Source organism: Leucoraja erinacea, unplaced genomic scaffold (assembly GCF_028641065.1).
Source record: "Leucoraja erinacea ecotype New England unplaced genomic scaffold, Leri_hhj_1 Leri_84S, whole genome shotgun sequence".
Classification (NCBI taxonomy): Eukaryota; Metazoa; Chordata; class Chondrichthyes; order Rajiformes; family Rajidae; genus Leucoraja; species Leucoraja erinaceus.
Window position 1 is genome coordinate 407,105 of NW_026576784.1, and position 18,686 is coordinate 425,790.

At 58.5% G+C, this 18,686-nt stretch overlaps 1 protein-coding gene across 1 annotated transcript in view; it reads left to right on the forward strand.

Annotated features, from left to right (window-relative positions):
- LOC129694899 (unconventional myosin-X-like) overlaps window positions 1–15,331 on the forward strand; it is a 47,504-nt gene extending 32,173 nt beyond the window's left edge. The window contains 15 exon segments of the mRNA XM_055631654.1: window positions 203–297; window positions 911–966; window positions 1,851–1,954; window positions 2,457–2,651; window positions 3,206–3,345; window positions 7,297–7,381; window positions 7,914–8,247; window positions 8,935–8,956; window positions 9,021–9,221; window positions 9,535–9,671; window positions 10,344–10,527; window positions 10,694–10,756; window positions 12,345–12,785; window positions 14,550–14,741; window positions 15,157–15,331. Coding sequence (XP_055487629.1) covers window positions 203–297; window positions 911–966; window positions 1,851–1,954; window positions 2,457–2,651; window positions 3,206–3,345; window positions 7,297–7,381; window positions 7,914–8,247; window positions 8,935–8,956; window positions 9,021–9,221; window positions 9,535–9,671; window positions 10,344–10,527; window positions 10,694–10,756; window positions 12,345–12,785; window positions 14,550–14,741; window positions 15,157–15,261 — 2,354 coding nt within the window. The 3' untranslated portion in view covers window positions 15,262–15,331.
- The last annotated feature ends 3,355 nt before the right edge of the window (window positions 15,332–18,686 follow it).

Sequence of the window (18,686 nt, forward strand, 5' to 3'; positions counted from 1 at the left end):
TGTACAACCTCTCCCTGTACCTAATACCCTCAATTCTCGTAAACCTACTCAGCCCACTCCACATACTTCATGTAATGGGGTGACACAAGTGGAGCAGAGAGGAGGGGAAGGGAGGGTAGTGGAGGAGGGAGGGAGGGGAGGGGGGAGAGGGAGGGGAAGGGGAGGGGAGGGCATGGTGTACTGACGGATCCTTTCCCTGCATGCGACTGGTTCCGTGCACTCAGCGCTGTTCACACGGCCACACAGCAGGAGCTGGAGGAGATGCAGCTCGAACTGGCCAATCCCAAGAATGCCGTGGTAATGGATAAGGCCCCCCACACAGGTCGTGGAGGAGCTCCACCGTCTCAGACCCCGGGGGGCTCAGTGACCCCCCAGCGTGCGCGAGGTGATCCCGGTCCGGTCTGACCCCGGGCTGGCGCTGTGACTGTATAGAGGGCGCGGTGACCATGGGGGGGTGGGGTGGGCCGTGTGGATGGCCGCGCTCAGTGGGACCCCGGGCTTGGGCGCGGTGTGGCAGCGGGGGGGCGGGTGACCGTGGGGGGGCGACGGTGTGGATGGGGGGGCTGGTGTGACCCCGGGGGGGCGCGGTACGGATGGGGGGGGCGCGGTGACCCCGGGACGGGGGGGCGCGGTGACCCCGGGCGGGCGCGGTGACGGGACAGTGTCGAATGAGCTTTTGTTTTTAAATTAAATTTTCATTTAAAAAATGTTAATAATATTAAATACAAAGAGCTTTTAAATGAACACAACTACAGTGTAGTAACAAAATCAAGGGTGGCCACGCCCCCCCCCCCCCCCCCCTCCCCGTGGGGACGGGGCGGTGCGGATGGTGGGGCGCGTGGGTGAGGGGAGGTGGTGGGGTCTGATGTTGCTTTCAATCATGTCTGTCTGTCTGTCTGCTGTGGAACAGGGCACCATTGATGTGGGACTCATCGACTCCGCCTGTGCCTCTGATAACCCTGACAGGTGAGGCTCGGTGACACTGGGGCCGTTACAGGTCATTCGGCCCATCCTGTGACAGCATTACCCCAGCGCAGTGTTCTGGGGAAGGGGCTGGACAAGGTGGGGAGCAACTGGGAAAGACCGATCACAAAGCGTGGGGCTTGGAGTGATCCTGGATAAGATGGCCACTAAAGAAGGGCATCACCCCGGGGGCAGAGTAGATCTGATCAGGGAGATGGAACCACAGCTTGGTTAGTGGGGGTCGTGGGGTAAGGGGGGAGGTGGGAGTTGGGTGGAGAGCCAGAGGATGCCGGCTGCAGATGGACAAGGAGGGCCAACAGATGGGTCCCCACCCTGAGGCTGAGGAATGTGTTGGGACACCCCCCCCCCCACACAGACAGACACCCCCCCCCTCGTGCGTGGATGTGCCCCGTCCAAGACGGATCATTTCCATTGGAGACGTTATTTCCGGCGGGGACCAGCTGCTGTGTCTGTCACTCCTACCCCTCCCTCACCGCTCTGTGTGTGGGGCTGGGACCCTCCCTCACTGCTCTGTATGGGGTCCGGGACCCTCCCTCACTGCACTGTGTGTGGGGCCGGGACCCTCCCTCACTGCACTGTGTGTGGGGCCGGGACCCTCCCTCACTGCACTGTGTGTGGGGCCGGGACCCTCCCTCACTGCACTGTAAGGGTGGGGCCGACGACCCTCTCCTCACTGCGCTGTGTGTTAGGCCGGGACCCGTTCCTCACCACTCACGGCGAACCGGGACCCTCACTCTGTACACCGGACTGCGGGGGTCCGGCCACCCTCACTCACGCACTCTGTAGGGTCCCCCGACCCTTGCTTGCTGCGCATGTGTAAGGGCTGGGACGACGGTCTCTTTAGTAAAACAGGTTAATGTCTTTAGGCCAAACTCGTTCCTGATCATCACGGCGAACAGAGCGATCCACTGTACAGCGGACAGTGCAGAGGCCATGCATCACTGGATCGCACTGTTGCAGAGGCCCCGCTGTGCAGCAACGCATGCGCTTGCCCCCTGGTGAGGAGGAGAGGCCCCTGAATGAGAGGGGGGGCTGCTGGGGCCCCAGTAGTCTCCTAGAGGTCCTGGCATCTGACCAAGGGGCCGGGGATGGTGTGAAGGGCTGTCTGACCTCCTGCCCCCCGTCCCCCCCTGACCCCCTGCTGTCTGACCCCTGCGCCCCTGCTGTCTGACCCCTGCCCCCTCCCTGTCTGGCCCCTGCCCTCTCCCGTCTGTCCTGCCATCTGACCCCTGCTCCCTGCTGTCTGACCCCTGCTCCCTGCTGTCTGACCCCTGCTGTCTGACCCCTGCCCCCTGCTGTCTGACCCCTTCGCTCTCCCTGTCTGACCCCTGCCCTCTGCTGTCTGACCCCCTGCCCCTGCTGTCTGACCCCTGCCCTCTGCTGTCTGACCCCTGCCCCCTGCTGTCTGACCCCTGCCCCTGCTGTCTCCTCCTGACCTCTCCTCCTGACCTGCCCCTGCCCCACCCCCCCAGGCTGGCTGTACAAGGGTGTGTGCGTGCGTGGCCGTGCCCCCCCGCTGGGTCTACGTCGCCGCTGGTTCGTGCTGACCACCACCTCGCTGGACTATTACCGCTCACCGGAGCCGGGCGCCCGCCTCGGCACCCTGGCGCTCACCTCGCTCTGCTCCGCACGGCTGCCCACCGACGACTCCGCCTTCCGGCTCACAGGTGAGGGCGAGGTGTGGGGGCAGGGGGAGAGATGTGGGGGGCGGGAGACGGGTGAGGGGTGCTGGGGGGGGGGGGGGACAGGGGAGGTAAAAGGGTGCAGAATGGTGAGCGTCCCTAGGGTGCCTTGTATGACGAATGGTGGGATTTGGGTCCCCAGGGTGGGGACAGATCTGTCCGCCTCACTACTAGTCAGGTGTGGTAGCAATGGTGACCGTCACCCTGAACCGGGTCCCGTCTCGGGGGGCCTGCCCCCTCCAGCCGCGCGTGGTCAGCAACCCTGCTTACTCTGGCCCTTCAATCCCCCTCTCGCCTCTCCCCTCTACTCTACCTTCCCTACCCCCCACTCCCCCGTCTCCCCAACACTCACTTCCCTGCCCCTCCTGCCCTTTGGCTCCCAATCTCCCACTACCCCACTGTTCCCTTGTCTCCCCCCACCTGCTCCCACCCCTCCATCTCCACCCCCCCCCCCCACCTCTACCCTCCCCCCCCCCCCCCCCCCCGCAGGCTACCTGTCCCCCCCAGCTGGCGGTTCACGGCCGCAAGCTGGCAGTCAGTTCACGGCCGCAAGCGCTCATACCGCCTGTACACGGATCGGCAGCAGGACGCCGCGCGCTGGGCCTCCGCCATTCACAACCTCATCGACGGCAAGGTCCCCGTGGAAACCCCAACACAGCAGCTGATTCGTGAGATCAAGGTAAGGACGGCCACTCAGCCCCAGACCTTGATGCTATCCACATCTAATGCTAGCCAAGCTTTCAGACCCTCCCCCGGGGACACTCCGGCTGTAGTCCCCTTCCCTGGGGAAGAGACCACGATATCCATACCCCTAATGATCGTATAAATCTCCAAGGCCGGGTCAGTGTGGGTGGCTCTGACGATACTGGCTGCCTGGGTGAGTGAGTGAGTGAGTGGGTGAGTGGGTGGGTGAGTGGGTGGGTGAGTGGGTGGGTGAGTGTGGGTGAGTGAGTGGGTGGGTGAGTGAGTGGGTGGGTGAGTGAGTGAGTGAGTGTGAGGTGAGTGGGTGGGTGAGTGGGTGGGTGAGTGAGTGAGTGGATGAGTGAGTGGGTGGGTGAGTGAGTGGGTGGGTGAGTGAGTGAGTGGGTGGGTGAGTGGGTGGGTGAGTGAGTGGATGGGTCAGTGAGTGGGTGAGTGGGTGGGTGGGTGGGTGAGTGGGTGGGTGGGTGGGTGAGTGAGTGAGTGGGTGGGTGAGTGGGTGGGTGAGTGGGTGGGTGAGTGAGTGGGTGTGTGGTTGAGTGGGTGAGTGGGTCAGTGAGTGAGTGGGTGGGTGAGTGGGTGGGTGAGTGGGTGAGTGGGTGGGTGAGTGGGTGGGTGGGTGGGTGAGTGAGTGGGTGGGTGGGTGAGTGTGTGGGTCCCCGTACGTGGCGTCGAAGGACGAGAAGCCGAAGCAAAGAAGTGGAAGCCAAATAACCGAACGGAAACAAAGCCGAAACGCCAACTCACCGAATGGCCGCTCTGCCGACAAGTCAAATAATGGACAGGCCGTCGCTGGTGGGCGGGACTTGTCAGCGATTGATCCAGACCCTCACGTCCATAACATCACCGGCCGATGGAGACGGGAGGGTGGGGGTCATTTTCCCCCACAAGCCATAGGTGACTGGGCACTCTGAACCCGAGCACCGTTGTAAGCGGCCAAAGGTGCTCCCACTTCCCACGGCCACGGCCGCTCTCTGCCTCGTCTCCCCTGTGTGGCCGCACTGTGACGGGCTGTGTGTCCGCAGCACCAGGTGGAGCAGGTGTGGGACAGGCTGGTCCCTCCACCCACCCAGAGTCACCGCCATCAGACCCCAACCCCCACACCAAGGTGATTCACTCCCCGACACCCACACCGAGTGCCATCGGACCCCAACCCCCACACCGAGTGATTCACCCCCCGACACAACCCCCCCGACCCCAACCCCCGGACCCCCGGACCCCAACCCCCACACCGAGTGATTCACCCCCCCGACCCCAACCCCCACACCGAGTGATTCACCCCCCTGACCCCAACCCCCACACCGAGTGATTCACACCCCCCGACCCCTACCCCCACAGCAGGGTGATTCACCCCCCCCCCCCGACCCCAACCCCCACACCGAGTGATTCACCCCCCCGACCCCCCAACCCCCACACCAAGTGATTCACGCCCCCGACCCCAACCCCCACACCGAGTGATTCACCCCCCCCGACCCCTACCCCCACAGCAGGGTGATTCACCCCCCCCCCCCGACCCCACCCCCCCACACCGAGTGATTCACGCCCCCGACCCCCAACCCCCACACACCGAGTGATTCACCCCCCCGACCCCTACCCCCACACCGAGTGATTCACCCCCCCCCCGACCCCAACCCCCATACCGAGTGATTCACGCCCCCGACCCCAACCCCCACACCGAGTGATTCACCCCCCTGACCCCAACCCCCACACCGAGTGATTCACCCCCCTGACCCCAACCCCCACACCGAGTGATTCACCCCCCTGACCCCAATTCACCCCCCCACACCGAGTGATTCACCCCCCTGACCCCAACCCCCACAGCAGGGTGATTCATCCCCCCCCCCCCCCCCCCCCGACCCCAACCCCCACACCGAGTGATTCACCCCCCTGACCCCAACCCCCACAGCAGGGTGATTCACCCCCCCCCCCCGACCCCTACCCCCACACCGAGTGATTCACCCCCCCGACCCCTACCCCCACACCGAGTGATTCACCCCCCCGACCCCTACCCCCACACCGAGTGATTCACCCCCCCGACCCCTGGACCCCAACCCCCACACCGAGTGATTCACCCCCCCCGACCCTGGTGTGTGGGGTTGGGGTACAGGGGGACACACACAAATTCCCTGGCGGGCTGATAACAAGTGTGCATGACAACGGACAATTTTATCTCTCCCCCCCCCCCCCCCCCCCGACAACAAGAAGCACGTTTTATTTATTACCGTCTGGTTGCACACAACAAGCTTCCACGCACAAAACACCAGATAATCTGTAAACTGTTTTAACTGAAGATGGACACAAAATACTGGAGTAACTCAGTGGAACAGGCAGCATCTCTGGAGAGAAGGAATGGGTGACATTTCGGTCGAGACCCTTCTTCAGACCTGAAGACTGAGTCTGAAGATGCTGCCTGTCCCACTGAGTTACTCCAGTATTTTGTGTCTATCTTTGGTGTAATAGTTGTCACATTTCATCGGCTTGTATTGCGCGCATGGAAGAGACGCTTTACATGCCGCTTGCATCTGTTCATCCAAGTGTGCTCTTCATGAAATCTCACACCTTTGCGAGGGAGGGATGGAATGGAGCAAAGGCATAGTTAGGACAGGGAAATAATCCCACCACTTAATTAACCAGCTTCCCGAATGTATAAACATGTAACATTTTTATTTTTAAATCAATGTAACTTTTTTTTTGATTTATGATGCCGAGTTAAAACGCCGTCTTGTGGGAAGGGCTTGCGGCAGCTGGTTTCATAGTGACTTCATTGTTGATAGATGCTGCCGTTATTTGATTTTTCAGCTGAGTGGCCATTCCGTTAGTTGGCTTGTAGGCGACACAGCATTTCAGGTAGCTGGCGTTCGGCTTCATACGCTTTTGGTTATTTGGCGTTTCGCCTTTGTTTCTGTTCCTTTATTTGGCTTCCACTTCTTTGCTTCGGCTTCTCATCCTTCGACGCCACGTCTGCACAAGGGGTGGACGAGTGCGAGGGTGGGCGGGTGCGAGGGTGGGCGGGCGACAGTGTTGGTGTGTGGGTATCGTTTCGCACCACCACATCGGACCCCCGCTGTCTGTATCTCTGCCTCTCTCCACTTCGATCCTGCCCTTGTTCCCCACGTACTGTGTAGACGTCTTGTTAGACCCCCTGCCTGGAGAACCCCCCCTCCAACTAGCAGGCCCCCCCACACCGCTCAGTGAGGCAGGGGTCATGGCGACTGGTCAGTACGGTGTGGAGGTCACGGGGACTGGTCAGTGCGGTGTGGGGGGTCACAGGGAGCTGGTCAGTGCGGTGTGTGGGGGTCACCAGGGGGACCCGTCAGTGCGATACACCCCCCACCCACGGGGACTGGTCACTGCTGCGTGTGGGGGTCACGGGGACTGGTCAGTGCGGTGAGTGGAGGTCACTGTCTCTCTGGTTGTCTATCTGTGTCGGAGGTCACGGGGGTGGGGGTTCGTGAGTGGGGGCGGGGACGGGGTGACGGGGACCGGTCAGTGCGGTGGTGGTTCACTGACCGGTCTCTGGTCAGTGCGGTGGGGGGTCAGGCGGGGCCTGTGGGGTGCGGTGTGGTGGGCGGGTGGGGACTGGTCAGTGGGGGTGTGGTGGTCACGGGATGACTGGTCAGTGCGGAGTGGGGGTCACGGGACCTGTCCTCTCTGCGGTGTGGGGGGAGGGGGGACCGGTCAGTGCGATGAGGAGTGGGGGTCACAGGGACTGGTCAGTGCGGTGTGGGGGGTCACGGGGACCGGTCAGTGCGGTGTGGGGGGTGACCGGGGACTGGTCAGTGTTGCGGTGTGGGGGTCACGGGGACTGGTCAGTGGGGTGTGGGGGTCACGGGGGGACCGGTCAGTGCAAAGGGTGTGGGGGGTCACGGGGACCGGTCAGTGCGGTGTGGGGGGTCACGGGGACCGGTCAGATGAGCTGCATCTCCCACAGGAGCGGAGCGAGGAACCGGCTTTGGTGGAACAGACGTACCGGAGGAACCCGATCCTGCGATACACCCCCCCCACCCCTGCACTCTGTCCCCTGCTGCCCCTGCCCTAGGGGGGACCTGGAGCCCAGCCGGGAGGCCGTGCGGCCCCACCCTCTACACACAGGAGCCCCCTGTACCTATCACCATCACTAAGACTGGTCTCCATCTGCTGCCCTCTGGCTCTGTCTGTCTCCCTCTGTGTCTGTCTCTCTGCCACTATCTGTCTCTTCCTTCCCCCCCCCACCCCCCCTGCCTGTCTCTCTCTTGTTTATCTGTGTTGGGTACAGTAGCTGGGTGGGGTTTCAGGCAGCCTGTGGGGTCGCGGCGTGCTGGTGGGGAGTGCACTTGCAGAGGGAGAGGGTTCACTGACCTGTTTCTGACTGCAGTGCCGGATCCCTGTCCAAGCAGCCTGTGGGGGCGGGGGAGTAACCCTGGGTCAGGGGTAGTGTCCCGTGTCCCCCCGAGCAGCCTGTGGAGGGGGGGGCGGTTGTGACATGGGGTGCGGGGGTGTTGGGGTGGGGAGTGTGTCAGGGTGTGTGGGGTGCAGGGTGATTACTTGGGGGGCAGGGTGAGGAGTGAGGCAGGGGAGGGGGTTCACTTGACCTGTCTCTGTCTGCAGTGCCCGAGGGGGGTTCGGGCAGCCTATGGGGAGAGGCCGTGCGGATGTTCCGGTGCCTGCAGGAGCTGCAGACTACATTGGAGCCGCTAACACTGGTGACATCAGTGATGCAAACCTGCCATCGCCTGCCCCCCCTCCGGGACGAGCTCTACTGCCAGCTCATCAAACAGACCAACCACGCACCTCCGCTCGCACGACCCTCCTCCCTGCACCTCTTCCAGCTGCTCAGCTGCATGAGCTGCACCTTCCTGCCCAGTCGCAGCGTGCTGCATTACCTGCACTTTCACCTGCACAGGTGAGAACCCCTCCCTCCACCCACCAATCCCTGTCCCCCACTGATCCCCTCCCTCCACCCACCAACCCCCCTTCCCCCTCTGTCCCGTCCCCCCCACCCACCAGTGTGTGTGTATACATGTGTGTGTACATGCGTGTGTGTATGTGTGTGCGTGTGTATGTGTCAGGTGTGTGCTGTGAGTTATTACTTGGGGCAGGCAGTCTCGGATTTTTTTTTAAATTGGTCCCTTGATCGCGCTGACACACGAGTACGCTCCACCGCCCGCTGTCCTGTTATCCATCACCCACTGACCCGCTGTTGAGCTGTTCCCCTCACTGTCGGTCTACATTGAAAGACACGGACTGATGTTGCTATACTGAGGGATAGCCAGGTCTATCTTTCTTGGCTAACAACCTAACCTTCGGCCTCCAAGGCGCCATATTTTTGTGCCTTATTTTTGGGTTAAAAATAGTGTCTTCATTGCTGGGAAATACGGTATTAAAAAGATATAGCTCAAAGAAATCTACCAACCACATTATTGGTACACAAACTCCATTCTTCTCTTTGTTTCTTAAGATACTTAAGATAATGAAAATCCATGTTTGAAAAACCTGTGTGTGTGCCTGTGTGCCTGTGTGTGTGTGTGTGTGTGTGTGCCTGTGTGTGCGTGCGTGCGTGTGTGTGTGTGTAACGTACCTGTACCCGCAGGGTCAGGAGTCGGTGGGGCGAGGTCGAGCATGCGTGGACGTGTGAGTACATGTACATGTGTGATGATTCTGTCTCCGCAGGGTCAGGGGTCAGGGTTGGGGGGTGAGGTTGAGCGTTACGCCTGCTTCATCCTGGACTCACTGAGGAAGACGAGGCAGAGGGAGGCTGTGCCGAGCCGGCAGGAGCTGCGGGCGGTGATGTGCCGGCGGGAGATGTCCTGCACCGTCCACTGCCACGGCGGAGGGGCCTGTCCCATCACCATCGACTCCCACACCACTGCCGGACAGGTCAGGCCACGGACACATGCATCACACGCGTGTCCCCATCACTGCCTGTGACCCGCTCCTATTCCTGGCATGGGCATGCGTGTATTGGTGCCCTGTGCGTGTGTCCCTGGCATGAGCACACGTGTCCATGTCCCCCTGTATGTTCCTAGTATGTCCCCTATGCATGTGGCAGGCATTTGTACATGTGTGCCCTTCCCCTGCACGCACGTGTGTGTGTGTCTGGCGTGTGCTGTGTTGAGGCGTGTGCGGCTAGTGTGTCTGGCATGTGCTGTGTTGAGGCGTGTGCTATGTTGAGGCGTGTCTGCCATTGCAGGTGGTGGGGAAGCTGCTGCGGGGCCTGGGGCTGGAGGGAAGCCGCAACACCTTCGCCCTGTTCGAACGCGGCTGCCACGGAGACCGTGCCATCGCCCCCCGACAGCTGCTGGCCGATGTCCTGGCCCGGGCAGAGAGGTCAGTCCCCACGCCCAGCCTCGCCACCCTGCCCCCACCCCCTGCCCCCCAACCCCACCGCCCCCAGCCCCACCCCCACCACTGCCCCCACCCCCCCATCCCCTGCCCCCCGCCCCACCACCCCCAGCCCCACCACCCCCTGCCCCCAACCCCACCAACCCCTGCCACCACCCACCGCCCCCCACCCCCACCACCCCCTGCCCCCAACCCCACCATCCCCTGCCCCCAACCCCACCACCCCCAACCCCACCGCCCCCAACCCCACCGCCCCCTGCCCCCAACCCCATCACCCCCTGTCCCCATCCTCTCTGCCTGTGTACTAGGGAGCTGACCCACCTGTGAAGGAACTGCAGATGCTGGTGCCACCCTGCCCACCAAAGTGCTGGAGTGTGTTAGTAGGTCAGGCACCCTCTCTGGACTGTTGGAATGGATGCGTGTGGGGGGGGTCTCGCTCTGGTTTGGGTTTGAGTGGGTTGGTCAGGTCCGACTGGGCGAGTTGCTCTAACATTTTTGTGTACCCAGGATGCTGCCTGTCCCCGCTGAGTACTCTAACATTTGTGTGTCTACCTTTGCTTTCAGGGGCTATGCAGCCCAGGTCATCAAGGTCCCTGCTACCTGTCTCACTTGTGCTGTTAGTATTTGTCATTTTAAAATGCTTCACCTCACACTTAGGAATGTCCCACCTGGCCCAGCTCTCCACCGCACCTGTGCCTCCAGCCCAGCTCTGCAGCCCACCTGTGACTTACCTGCCCACCTGTGCACCCCACCTGTGTACCACCTGCCCACCTGTGTGCCGCTGTGTCCTTGGACACCTTCATCACTGTGTGATGCCACAGCTGCTTCCCATGGTCCCAGGGTTGGTGATCTCTGTGTGGGGGGAACTCTAGGCTCGGTGGGTTTGAGTCTGTCAGGTTGGCGGGTTACTGGAGAGTATACGGGGGGTTGATCGCGGTGAGCATTTGTTGCACTGCAGATGAGCAGCGATGAGGAAAGTAAGAACGCCTTAAATCTCAATAAAAATCTCTGCTTCCTGGATGCAGAATGTCCCCAGGCACGGCCTGGAGTTTGTGTTCATGTTCGAGCAGGTAAGCAGTCTGCTCACTCACAGTCCAGCACCCACCTACCCCCACTCTCACCCACTCACCTCTGTGTGGAGCCACAGGAGATTTATCCTCTGTATTTACTGAGAAAGACAGGAGGATGGAGGAACTTAGTTCAGTCAATAGAAGTATAGTCTGTGAGAGCAGTCTGTGTTGTGGTCGAAGAGGTTCAGGATGTACTAACGTGTAGGAGGTAGTCAAATCTCCAGGGCCAGATCAGATATATCCAGACATTGTGGGAAACTAGACAGGAAATTGCCAGGAGACCTGATTGAAATTTATGAGTCGTCCTTAAATACAGGAGAGGTGCCGGAAACTGGAGGGTGGCAAATGTTGGGCCTCTATTCAAGAAGGGCTGCAGGGAAAATACTGGGAACTATAGGCCGGTGAGATTAACATCTGTAGCTGGTAAGTTACTGGAGAGTATACTGAGGGATAGGATATACAGGCATTTAGATGGGCAAGGGCTGATTAGGGACAGTCAGCATGGTCTTGTACGAGGGAGGTCGTGTCTCACAAATCTGAATGAGTTTTTTGAAGACGTGACCAAAAAGGTTAATGAGGGCAGAGCTGTAGATGTTGTTTACATGGACTTCAGTAAAGCATTCGACAAGGTTCCGCATGGTAGGCTGCTCTGGAAGGTTAGATCGCATGGGATCCAAGGAGAGATAGCTGAATGGATAGAAAATTGGCTTCATGGAAGGAAGCAGAGGGTGATGGTGGAAGGTTGCTGCTCAGACTGGAGGCCTGTGACTAGTGGTGTGCCTCAGGGTTCGGTGCTGGGCCCGTTACTGTTTGTCATCTACATCAATGATTTGGATGGAGAACATACAGGGCAAGATTAGCAAGTTTGCTGATGATACAAAAGTGAGTGGTTTTGCAGATAGTGAAGATGGTTGTGAACGATTGCAGCAGGATCTGGATCGATTGGCCAGGTGGACGGAGGAATGGTTGATGGAATTTAATACAGAGAAGTGTGAGGTGTTGCATTTTGGGACGTCGAACAAGGGCAGGACCTACACAGTGAATGGTCGGCCTCTGGGTAGTGTTGTAGAGCAGAGGGATCTAGGAGTACAGGTGCATGGTTCCTTGAAGGTCGAGTCGCAGGTAGATAAGGTGGTCCAAAAGGCTTTTGGCACTTTGGCCTTCATCAGTCAGAGTATTGAGTATAGAAGTTGGGAGGTCATGTTGCAGTTGTATAAGACGTTGGTGAGACCGCATTTAGAATATTGTGTTCAGTTCTGGGCACCGTGTTATAGGAAAGATGTTGTCAAGCTGGAAAGGGTTCAGAGATGATTTACGAGGATGTTGCCAGGACTAGAGGGTGTGAGCTACAGGGAGAGGTTGTGTAGGCTGGGTCTCTATTCCATGGAGCGTAGAAGGATGAGGGGTGATCTTATAGAGGTGTATAAGATCATGAGAGGAATAGATTGGGTAGATACAGATAACCGGAGAGTGATGGGTCTTATAACCAAGTTGGTTGTTGAGGGGAAGGATGCAGTCAGGATTCACTAGATGCCTGGACAGGTTCAAGGGTCTGAATCCTATCTCGTTGTGATCTTCCTCACTCCAGGCCCATGAGTGTTTGATCAGTGGGCACTTCCCTGCACCAGAGGATACCCTGCGGCTGCTTGCGGCCCTGAGACTGCAGTACCTGCAGGGAGACCACGCCAAGGGGCCTCTGGACCTGCACCAGGTTTACCCTGTGTGCAGGCTGAGGGCCAAGATCTTCCAGGCCACCAAGTCCAACAGCCAGAGCCTGGAGAAGAGAAGGACCAGCTTCCTGGATGGAACGTTACGCCTGGGTCTCCGCACCGGCTCGCTCAGGAAGCAGAAGATGGAGGAGGAGCAGATGTTGGAGATGTGGATGAGGGAGGAGATGTCGGCTACTCGGGCGAGCGTGGTGGACAAGTGGATGAGGTTGCAGGGTATGAAGCAACAGGAGGCCATGCTGAGATACATGGACATCGTGATGGAGTGGCCAGGATACGGCTCCACACTCTTCGATGTGGAGGTGGGTCGGTCTCCTTCCTTGCTTGGCTTTCTGTTCTGGTCACCACTTAAACCCTTCACATCCTCAAGACAGACACCCCCCCCCCAGCTCCATCAACACGTCAGGGTCACCCAGCATTGTGTTGGGTTACTGGTGAATGTGGACACCCCCTCCTCCCCCTTGTCCTCTCTTCCTATCCTCCTCCCTTCCTCCAATCCCTCTCATAGAAACATAGAAATTAGGTGTAGGAGTAGGCCATTCGGCCCTTCGAGCCTGCACCGCCATTCAATTATGATCATGGCTGATCATCCGTACCTGCCTTCTCTCCATACCCTCTGATCCCCTTAGCCACAAGGGCCACATCTAACTCCCTCTTAAATATAGCCAATGAACTGGTCTCAACTACCCTCTCTGGCAGAGAGTTCCAGAGATTCACCACTCTCTGTGTGAAAAAAAAGTTCTTCTCATCTCGGTTTTAAAGGATTTCCCCCTTATCCTTAAGCTGTGACCCCTTGTCCTGGACTTCCCCAACATCGGGAACAATCTTCCTGCATCTAGCCTGTCCAACCCCTTAAGAATTTTGTAAGTTTCTATAAGATCCCCTCTCAATCTCCTAAATTCTAGAGAGTATAAACCAAGTCTATCCAGTCTTTCTTCATAAGACAGTCCTGACATCCCAGGAATCAGTCTGGTGAACCTTCTCTGCACTCCCTCTATGGCAATAATGTCCTTCCTCAGATTTGGAGACCAAAACTGTACGCAATACTCCAGGTGTGGTCTCACCAAGACCCTGTACAACTGTAGTAGAACCTCCCTGCTCCTATACTCAAATCTATACTCTCCTTCCCTCACTCCACACATGTCTTCTGTTGTCACTCCCCCCCCCTTCTAAACCAACGCTGGCCCAGTCAATGGCCCCCCAGTGAATGGTTGATTGGCTCTATGACTGGTCCCCTGCAACATGTCCCTGTGATGGTGACCCCCCCTCTTTGACCCTCTCTGTTTGACCCCGTGTGACGGTGACCCCCTGTGTCTGACCCCGTGTGTTTGACCCCGTGTGACGGTGACCACCTGTGTTTGCCCCTGTGGTGACGGTGACCTCTGTTTGACCCCGTGTGACGGTGACCTCTGTTTGACCCCGTGTGACGGTGACCCCTGTGTTTGACCCCGGGTGACGGTGACCTCTGTTTGACCCCGTGTGACGGTTACCCCTGTGTTTGACCCCGTGTGACGGTGACCTCTGTTTGACCCCGTGTGACAGTGACCCCCTGTGTTTGACCCCGTGTGACGGCGACCCCTGTGAGGTTGGACCCCTGTGTTTTGACCCCGTGGTGACGGTGACCCCTGTGTTTGACCCCGTACGGTGACGGTGACCCCTGTGTGTTTGACCCCGTGGTGACGGTGACCCCTGTGTTTGACCCCGTGGTGACGGTGACCCCTGTCTTTGACCCCATGTGACGGTGACCTCTGTTTTACCCCCGCGTGACGGTGACCCCTGTGTTTGATCCCATGTGACGGTGACCCCTGTGTTTGACCCCGTGTTGACGGTGACCCCTATGTTTGATCCCATGTGACGGTGACCCCTGTGTTCGACCCCGCCTGATGATGTCCCCTGTGTTTGACCCCGTGTGACGGTGACCCCTGTGTTTGACCCCGCGTGCCTGTGTTTGACCCCCTGTGTTTGACCCCGTGTGACGGTGACCCCTGTGTTTGACCCCGTGTGACGGTTACCCCTGTGTTTGACCCCGTGTGACGTGTGGTGACCCCCTGTGTTTGACCCCACAGTGTAAGGAGGGAGGTTTCCCCAGTGACCTGTGGCTGGGGGTCAGCGCTGACACCGTCTCCATCTACAAGCGGGGGGATGCGCGGCCCCTGGAGAGGTTCGGCTTCCAGGAGATCGCAGCGTTTGGGGCCCCTCAGCCCAGCACCTTCCGGCTGACAGCTGCCGCCCGAGAGATGTTCTTCGAAACCACACAGGTCAGGGGTGGGGATGGGTTGGGGGAGAGGGGTGGGGGGGTGGTGGGAGAGAGGGGTGGGTTGGGGGAGCGGTGTGGGGGTGGGGGGGGGGGGGGGGGTGGGGGTGGGGTGAGGGGGAGAGGTGGGGGGGGTGGGGGGGAGGAGGGAGAGAGGGGGGGTGGGGTTGGGAGAAAGGTTGGGGGAGGGGTGGGGGGGGGGTGGAGGCAGATACGATCGTGGTGTTTAAGAGGCTTTTGGATCGGCACATGGATATGCAGGGAATGGAGGGATACGGACCACATGCTGGCAGAGGGGAGTTGTTTAACTTGGTGCGGTGTTTGGTTAAAAAGCCCGCTCCGTGTTCTGCGTTCTGTGCTCCATGTTCAGTGTTCCGTGTTCCACATTCCGTGTTCCGTGTTGTGTCTCCGTGCTGCAGGTGGCTGAGATCACCAAGATAATGAAGGCCCACATCAGCAACATCGTCAAGGCAGACAGCGGTGGCAAGATAACGCCAGCGGCCGTCACTGTCACCAGCTGCTAGTCCCACACACCCCCCCCCCCCCCCCACTGACCATCCAACCCGCCCTCTGCCCCCACCCTCATCCTCAACCTCACCCTCACCCACCTCACCCTCACCCCCACCCTCATCCTCATCTTCCCCTCACCCCATCCTCATCCTCACCCACCTCATCCCCACCCTCACCCACCCACCCTCATTTACCCCCACCCTCACACTCTCACCCTCACCCACCCTCCAACCCCACCCACTGCCACTTCCCTTCACTCCCCCCCCCCCCCTCTGCAAGGCTGTGCCCCGCTCCTGCCTGCAGTTCCCCCGCACTGTGCTGCAGACTGTGTGGCGTCTTTACTGACCAGGAGTTATTTAATGGGCGACTACAGGTCACGGGTGGAATTGTTCAATGTACAACAACCAAATACACACACACACACACACACACACACACACACACACCATGATCTGAACAGCTTTGTCGGTTGAGTTTGGGCCTCCAGTGTAGAGTGGCCGTGGTCACAGAGTCATACAGGCCCTTCAGCCCAACTTCAGGCCCTTCACCCATGCCAACCAACATGCCCCATCCACACTAGTCACACCCGCCTGCATTTGGCCCAACTTCCTCTAAACCTGTCCTATCCGTGTACCTGTCCAAATGTGTTTTAAATGCTGTGATTCTATCTGCCTCGACTTCCGGCAGCTTGGTCCATCGAGTGACGCTTCTATCTTCCCCCCTCACCTTCAACCTCAACCCTGGGCCCCTCTATAAGGTCACGCCTCCCTCTGGCTGGTCCACTCGTGTGGGACCATTAATGCCACCGGCTCCACCGCTCAGTAGACCAATGTTGATGCCCCACGTAGCTGCCGTTCCCCCTCTCTCTCCACTCCACACCGCCACAGGACAGGCACCCTGGGGTGCTGCTCCCACCCACTGCTGATCACACACTGTGTGTCACCCCTTCCCCCTCAGGCCACACCTGATCTCTCGCCCGCCCCTCCACAGATGACGGTCCCAGCTGCTTCAGCGGGTGGTCCAGAGACCCGGATTCCATCCTGACTCCGGGTACTGTCTGTACGGAGTTTGCACGTTCTCCCTGTGACCGTGTGGGTTTTCTCCGGGTGCTCCGGTTTCCTCCCACATTCCAAAGTCGTGCAGATTTGTTGAATAACTGGCTTTAGTAAAATTATAAATTATACCTCGTGTGTGTGTGTGTAGGATAGTGTTAGTGTGCGGAGATCGCTGGTCGGCTGAAGGGTCTGTTTCCGCGCTGTATCTAAAGTGTAAAGTAAATAAACTCGCAACGGAGCAATTAATTTATTAGTTGCTGCAGCTCAAGCCTGTAAAATATTAATAACACGGAGACAAATGTACAATAATGACAGAGAAACATACAATGTATAATGACACTGAATAAAATAGAATCATGTACAATAATGACACTGGTGAATGTATAATCAACATTGACCCAACGGCTGCTCTCTGTCCAGGGCCCCTGTACCTGATCCATGCTTGTTGATGGACCAGGACTGAACACAACACAGGAAACTGCAGTTGCTGCAACCCTGAGCCAAATACAGAGTGCTGGAGTAACTCAGCGGGTCAGGCAGCATCTGTGGAGAACATGGATAGGTGACGTTTCACAGAGTGTTGGAGTAACTCAGCGGGTCAGGACAGGCAGCATCTGTGGAGAACATGGATAGGTGGGGAGTGGTTCGGGCAGACTGATGAAGATGCTGCCTGACCTGCACTGACCTCGGGGTTGCAGAATCTGCAGCGTTTGTGCCCTGGGCTTCGCCGCTATATTTTATCGGCCAGTTTATTCTTGTGGAATGTGACCGACGCCTTTAATGGTGGAGATTCTGGAACCCGCAGCGTTTCTATAAAATGCGGCCCAACTGCTGGCGGCGACAGAGGGACAGAGAGAGGGTGTGGGGTACAGTGGGGTACAGTGTGGGTGGGGAGAGAGAGAGGGTGTGGGGTACAGTGTGGGTGGGGAGAGAGAGAGACAGAGGGTACAGTGTGGGTGGGGAGAGGGTGTGAGTGGGGACAGAGACGCAGGAGAGGGGAGAGCGGACACAAGGGAGAGAAGTCACACAGAGACGGGGCGCGGAGCCACAACATGGGGCTGAACATCTGGATTCTCCTCCTCCTCGTCCCGGTGTCCGGCGGCGCCACGGTGAGGGGGGGGGGGTGTAGGTGGGGGGGGAGACTGGGCTCCTGAGCTGGGGCGAGCTCACGGGTGCAGGGGCCGCCTGTGGGTGTCGGGGGCACCCATGGGTGATGGGTGCAGACGTCCACAGTCGGGGCCCACGGTGACCCGTCACATTGGGAGGGGGGGGGGGGGGGGTTGCCCGCCTGTTTCTGGGGTTCAGACTAACATCTGCAATTCCTCACCGCTGCCATCCTCCACCTGTGGAAACCAGCGGAACATCTGGAATTGCGGCAGAGACGGGAAGTTTGATAGTCTGTCTGTATCTCACTCGCGTCTCCCTTATTCTTGTTTTGGTAAAGACCAACTTTCCAGATGTTCCAGCTGCCGCTCCCCAATAGAGATGTGAAACTCTCCACCCACATCTGTCTGGAATCCATCCCCAAACACTAGTTAGTTGAGCTGCCCGTTAGTTTACCGGCATTAAGACGAGTACAAGCCTGTCCCGGCCCCCACATCAACAGCCCCTTATCCCCAGCACAAACTGGTCAGTCCGGGCTCTACCATAGAACCATAGAAAACTGGTGCAGGAGGAGACCATTCGGCCCTTCGAGCCAGCTCCGCCATTCAATATGACTATGGCTGATCATCCCCAATCAGTACCCCATTCCTGCCTTCCAAATATCCCTTCTCCGCTAGTCCCGAGAGCTCTATCTAACTCTCTACACTCATCCAGTGTCATAGAAACATAGAAATTAGGTGCAGGAGTAGGCCATTCGGCCCTTCGAGCCTGCACCGCCATTCAATATGATCATGGCTGATCATCCAACTCAGTATCCCGTACCTGCCTTCTCTCCATACCCCCTGATCCCCTTAGCCACAAGGGCCACATCTAACTCCCTCTTAAATATAGCCAATGAAGTGGCCTCAACTACCCTCTGTGGCAGAGAGTTCCAGAGATTCACCACTCTCTGCGTGAAAAAAGTTCTTCTCATCTCGGTTTTAAAGGATTTCCCCTTTATCCTTAAGCTGTGACCCCTTGTCCTGGACTTCCCCAACATCGGGAACAATCTTCCTGCATCTAGCCGGTCCAACCCCTTAAGAATTTTGTAAGTTTTTACAAGATCCACTCTCAATCTCCTAAATTCTAGAGAGTATAAACCAAGTCTATCCAGTCTTTCTTCATAAGACAGTCCTGACATCCCAGGAATCAGTCTGGTGAACCGTCTCTGCACTCCTTCTATGGCAATAATGTCCTTCCTCAGATTTGGAGACCAAAACTGTACGCAATACTCCAGGTGT